The sequence below is a fragment of the Tupaia chinensis genome, unplaced genomic scaffold (genome assembly GCF_000334495.1).
Source record: "Tupaia chinensis unplaced genomic scaffold, TupChi_1.0 Scaffold000014_1, whole genome shotgun sequence".
Classification (NCBI taxonomy): Eukaryota; Metazoa; Chordata; class Mammalia; order Scandentia; family Tupaiidae; genus Tupaia; species Tupaia belangeri.
Window position 1 is genome coordinate 7,334,911 of NW_006159444.1, and position 6,387 is coordinate 7,341,297.

At 38.5% G+C, this 6,387-nt stretch overlaps 1 protein-coding gene across 3 annotated transcripts in view; it reads left to right on the top strand.

Annotated features, from left to right (window-relative positions):
- The window catches only part of PPIL4 (peptidylprolyl isomerase like 4), a 54,013-nt gene that overhangs the window by 14,714 nt on the left and 32,912 nt on the right, over window positions 1-6,387 (top strand). For all 3 annotated transcript variants that reach the window (XM_006140030.3, XM_006140031.3, XM_027769944.1), the window contains exons 6-7: window positions 896-992; window positions 1,736-1,852. In XM_006140030.3, coding sequence (XP_006140092.1) covers window positions 896-992; window positions 1,736-1,852 — 214 coding nt within the window. The remainder of the gene's footprint in view (window positions 1-895; window positions 993-1,735; window positions 1,853-6,387) is intronic.

Here is a 6,387-nt window from a genome sequence, read left to right on the forward strand (position 1 = left end):
GGTCGGCTACATGAGAGTTCAGCGACATAGCCATTACGCTAACTGCTGGTCTCAAATTATTTTATTTATTTAATTTTATTTGTTAGTATTATTTTTAAGTAGACCTGAGAGAGAGAGAGAAAGGGAAAGTGAGAAAGCAAGCCACCAGGTCCAGGAATCGAACCACGGTCAGCTATATGGGAGTCCAGCACCCCAATCACCGTGCTACCTGCTGACCTCTAAATTATTATACTTGTACTAATTATTTATAATTGCTTATGTAGCAAGGAATTACTAGTGCTTTAACTTAGTATTTTTTCTTTTAAACACAGATTATTGACAAGTAGGACAAAAGTACCAATATTTAGATACTTATACTACTATATATCTTAAAGCAATGCTGAGAAATAAATGTGATATTGAGCTAACCCTGTAGTCCAGTGGTTAAGGGAGCTGGATCCCATATGTCCAGGCACAGAATGAATCTTGGCCCCAGTGGCTTGAAAAACATTCTAGGCACATGTGCTTGCATTCTCAAAATCATGGTGGAATGGATAAATGGAGAAGGAATTGCAACATGACCACTCCCCATTGCGAATTGCTTTCTTCCTGTTTCTCTCACTCTCTCTCTCTCTCTCTCTCTCTCTCTCGCTCTCTCTCTCTCTCTCTCTCTCTCTCTGATGAGTGCACATGCCCTTTGGCAGGTAAGGAAAAAAAAGAAAACAACAACTAAAAAATATATCAAACTGTGAAGAACATAAAAGTATACTCTGGATTAGTAATGTCCTGTGCAATGTAGTTTCCTTGGCATTAGAGATACTTCTTTATTATAACAGCTAAGATCAAGTATGACCTATGAAATTAAAATAGGTATTCTGAATTAACCTAACCATAACACTTGAATTTCTTTTGTAAGGATAAATCATACAGTGATTTTAGATGATCCATTTGATGATCCTCCTGATTTATTAATTCCTGATCGATCACCAGAACCCACGAGGGAACAGTTAGATGTAAGTAGACCCATCTTCTGAGTCAATATGCATGCATATTAATGATTTGCATGGATTAAGCATTTTAGTCCATTAAAATTTATTTCTTTGGAGTGATTATCTCACTTCATCAATTCTATTAGGACAAGTTTAGAGTTCTTTTTCTCTTCCACAGAGATACTCATTTTTAATGCCATCTTTTCATTTCTCTCATTTCTTTTCCAGTTTCTGTTCCACCAGATCGGTCTTATCTATGAGTACCTTGGGAAAACATTTTTCTTATCACTTAACTATAGTTAGGAGCATAACTTCAAGACCAAATTAATCTCTTACCTTGTGAGGCAACTTTTCAACTCAGAATACTCAAGCCAGCTTAGAATCCAAGAACTTATGAGGAACAGTGTGGCTTTTTTCCAGATATTTTAAAATATAAATTTCTGTTTATGAGGCTTTTTCAAAACCCAGTTTATGTTTATGGTTGAGATTTGGGTTTAATTCTAAGAACATTTATCTTCTCCACTCAGCACTTAGTTGGATAACAGACAGTTTCTAAACATACTAAAGTTTATTTTGATTTTTTAATAAATCAGAAGCTTAGTTTGGCTAATCTAGAACTAATTTAAATAAATTTTCAGAGCTTGTAAGTTTGTTTCACTTGCTACCCTTAACATGTTTAATAGAACTAAGAATAAAGTATAATGTTTTCTATGTTGCTCAGATTTCTTATTCTGTAAGAATATGTATTGACAACTTTTGCATTACAGAGTGGTCGAATAGGAGCAGATGAAGAAATTGATGATTTCAAAGGAAGATCAGCTGAAGAAGTAGAAGAAATAAAGGCAGAAAAAGAGGCTAAAACTCAAGCTATTCTTTTAGAGATGGTGAGATAATTATCTTTGTTCAAATGGTTGTTCTGTAATCTATTTAGACATATTCATTATGAACTTACCTATTTCTGACTCTTTGATAGTCTTAAGATATTAAAAATTTAAAGATTTTTTTTCTGTATTAAATTTTGTATGGCATAGTAACCATGGCACAATAGACAGATTTGATTTTACTACCAGTATAGTGCTGGGTACTTTTTTAAAAGTGAGAAGAGAAGGGGCCAGCAAGTCAGTAGTGGTTGAGGTGCTGGACTGCCACATGGCCGACCACAGTTCATATTCCAGACGTGGTGTCTTGAGACTCACATTGGGCATGTGTGGTTGCGTGCCCAAAATCTCAGGAGGAGAATGGAGGAGAAGGGATAGTGATGTGGTCACTTCCCTGGGGGGGAGGGAGTGATTTTCACTTTCCCTCTTACTGTCTCTATCTCTTTCTTTCTTTGGCAAGTGCACGTGTCCTAAGGCAAAACCTTTAAATAAAAAAAGATGAGAAGATAGCTAACTTATAAATATTAATTTATTTCAAGTGTTTAATATTCATTTTGTTTTAAATAAAATGATTTTTATGTTTATTAGACTGAATTTTATATATATTGGAGAGAGTAATTCTTTATTATGCCACTTAAACATTGAGATTAAGTAGTGGGATAGTAGCCAAAGGGTAAAATAAACCTGAGTGAAAATTGAGCAAGCTGAAATAAACTTGTCTTTATTACTAATAGTATGAGTTTGTTTTGGGAATAGTATTCATTAGATGACTGAGTGACTTATTGACACATTATTCCTATATCTTATGCTTGAGGAATAGCTATACCTATCACATAGTGGATGACCAATAAATATTTGAATCAATAAGTCATTATTTTTAGGGACCAGCAGATGACATAATGGTTACATCACTGGACTCCACATGGTCGACCATAGTTTGAGTCCAAGACCTGGCAGCTTAAAACTCAGACCAAATGTGTGTGCATGCGTGCCCAAAATCCTGAGAAGAGAATGAAGAGAAAGGATTGTGGTATGACCATACCCCACAGTGGAGTGATTTCTTGGCTTTTTTGTCTCTCTGTCTCTTTTTCTCTGTCCGGTGAGCATACATGCCCAATAGCAAAAGTCTCTAAAACTAAAAATTATTTTTATCATTAATCATTATCACTTTATCTAGCAATAATAGGACTTTCAAAAATTAGTTGTCCTTTTTTTTTTTTTTTTTTTTTTAAATCACTAAAAGGTGCATGTACTTACTTACCAGAGAGAGAAAGGGAGAAAGCATTCCCCAGTGTCATGTGTTCACAGGGCAGTCCCTTCTCCATTTCTCCATTCTGTTGATTTTTGGGGCATTCACGTATGTATGCCTGGCATGATTTTCAAGCTGCTAGTTCTGGGATTTGGCCATAGAATCTGGCTCCCTTAACAACTAGGCTACAGGTCCGCTGTGGTCTGATTTAAAAATTTATATTAGTATAACCACCCTGAATGAACAAATATTAAAGGCTATAATTAAAGACAACTTTGCTCCAATTTAAAAATTTTAAAAATGCATGCAAGTTTTAATGAGTACACACTGTGTTTATAAGACTATTCAAAATAACTAACACCAAGACAATTTCTTTTTCTTTTTATCTTGTCAGAGGACATGTGTGCTTGCCAAAGAGAGTGAAACCAAACAAGCCTCCACCTCAGTGGGAGCTGTCATGCCACAATCCTTCTTCTCTATTGCTCCATTCTGCCAAGATTTTAGGCACACAAGGACATGTATCTGGTGTGTTTTTCAAGCTGCAGGTCATTCATGTGGGGTCTAGTTCCCTGTACACACAGGGCTTAAATGTTACACTATGGACCTGGCTCACTAAGACAATATTTTTTTCATTTAAAAGTTTATTGGGGTAGCAGGTGGTATAATGTTTAAGATGCCGAACTCCCACACGGCCAACCACAGTTTAAGTCTCACATCTGGCAGCTTGAAACTCATGCTGATCATGTGTGCATGCATGCCCAAAATCCAGAGAGGAGAGTGGAGAAGGGATTGCAGTGTGGCCATCCTCCCCAGGGATTTATTTCTTACTTTCTCTCTTGCAAGCATATGCACCCTATAGCAAGTCTTTCTCTTAAAAATTTTTTTTTATTATTATTTTAAACTTTCTTGTAGGGTATGTATGATTGAGAGAAACAGAGAGAAAGGAAGAGTGGGCAAATGAGAAAGCACCCCTATGGATGATGGTCATACTGTAGACCTTTTTCTTCCATGCACACATGTGCTTGGTGTGTTCTTCAAGCCACTGAGTCTGGAACTCAAACCACACAGTCAGCCATGAGGAATCCAGCTGCTTTAACTGCCATGCCACTGGCTGGCCCCACTAAAACATGTTTTTAAAAATTATTGCATTTAAAATATCTTTTGAGTGGCCAGCAGGTGGTGTGGTTAAGGTACTGTATCCCATGTAGCTGAAACGGTTTGCAGTCAGTAAACTGTGTGGCAGCTTGAGAAACATGCCAGGTGCGTGTGTGTGTGACCAGAATCTCAAAAGGAGAATGAGGAAAAGGGGTTGTAGTCTGGCCTTCATTCCTGGAGGATATGTCTCACTTTCACTTTCTCTGCCTCTCAGTCTGTCTCACTCAGGCAAGCACATGTTCCTCAAAGCAAATTCAAAAATACAGCCCCCTCCCCCCCAAAAAAATACAAACCTTTTGAGCACTGAACGAATAAAGAGTAAATGACTTGTAAGAGAAGGAACATTAGGGGGCCAACAGGTGGCATGATAGTTGAGTTGCTGGACTCCCATATGCCCTACCATGTTTGAGTCCCAGACCTGGTGGCTTGAGAGTTTGGCTGGGCATGTGTGTGTGTGTGCCAGGGATCCCAGGAGGAGATGGGGGGAGAAGGGATTGCAGCATGGCCATCCCCTCAGGGGTAATATCTTTCTTTTTCACTGTCTCTCACTGTCTCTGTCTCTTCATGTATCTCCTCTCTGGCGAGCACACGCACTTTATAGCAAAAGCCTTTAAAAAAATGAAAGAAAGTAAGAAAAAGAACATTAGATTATCATGAAACTTTTCAGAATCAGAAGTTTAGGAAGTTTGTGCGAGAAGAAAATGGATTAACATCATTTTTAAAACTTTTGGTATTCAGATAATTTTTAATGTATGGGAAAATAGTGCATAGAATACTTTTTACCCACATTCACCAGTGGTTAACATTTTCTTCAGATGCTTTATCATTCTTTCTCTCTCTCTAATTATGCATGCATGTAGACACATACTTTTTCTGGACTCTTCATCTTCATGTATTTTGTAGGAGTGACACTGTTCTTGTATATATTCACAGTATAGTTATCAAAATCAGGAAATTTAAAACTGATAGGAATTTTAGTCCATATTCCAGTTTTGGCATTTTTCCAAAAATATCTTTCTGTAGCTTTTCCCTTGCCATTCTAGAATCCAGTTCATAATTGATCACCTATTGTATTTAGTTGTTATTTCTCTTTTTTTTTTTCATAACCTTGACCCTGACTCTGACCCTGGTCATTTCTCTCTTTTTTTTTTTTTTCCTTTTGGAGAGGTTTTCGCTACAGGGTGCGTGCGCTCGCCAGACAGACAGAGAGAGACAGAGAGATAGAAAGCGAGAAATCACCTCCCAGGGGGGATGGTCACGCCGCAATCCCTTCTCCTCCGTTCTCCTCTCGGGATCTTGGGCACGCACGCATACGCGCCCAGCGTGAGTTTTAAGCCACCGGGTTCGGGAAGCAAACCTCGGTCAACTGTGTGGGAGTCCAGCGACATAACCATTATGCTAACTGCTGGTTCCCACCCTAGTCATTTCTCTTTAATCTCTTTAATTTGGGGAATATTTTCTTTATTTAGAGATTTTTGTTATATGGCGCGTGCTCTCGCCAGAGAGACACAGAGATAGAAAGTGAGAAATCACTTTCAGGGTATATGGCCCACACCACAATCCCCTCTCCTCTATTCTCCTCTTGGGATTTTGAGCATGCACACACACATGCCCAGAGGAGTTTTTCTTCTTTTTTTTTTTTTTTTTTTGTCAAGAGAGCTTTTGCTATAGAACTTGTGCGCTTGCCAGAGAGACAGAGAGAGACAGACAGAAAGCGAGAAATTACCACCCTAGGAGGGATGGCCATGCTGCAATTTCTTTTCCTTCATTTTCCTCTCAGGATCTTAGGCATGCATGCTCACATGCCCAGCTTGAGTTTTAAGCTGTCAGGTCCAGGATTTGAACTGTGGTCAACTACGTGGGAGTACAGCAATGTAATTATTATGCCATCTGCTGGCCTTGAATGAGAAACCGCCCCTGGAGTGGAGGCCATACTGCATTCCCTTTTCCTTTATTCTCCTCTCAGGATTTTGGGCACATACACACGCACACACACACACACACAAATGCACTCAGTGTGAGTTTTAAGCTACCAGGTCTGGGATTTGAACCATGGTCAACTACGTGGGAGTCCAGTGATGGAACCATTACCTCATCTGCTGGTCCCAAGGGAGAATTTCTTTTTTTTTTTTTTTTT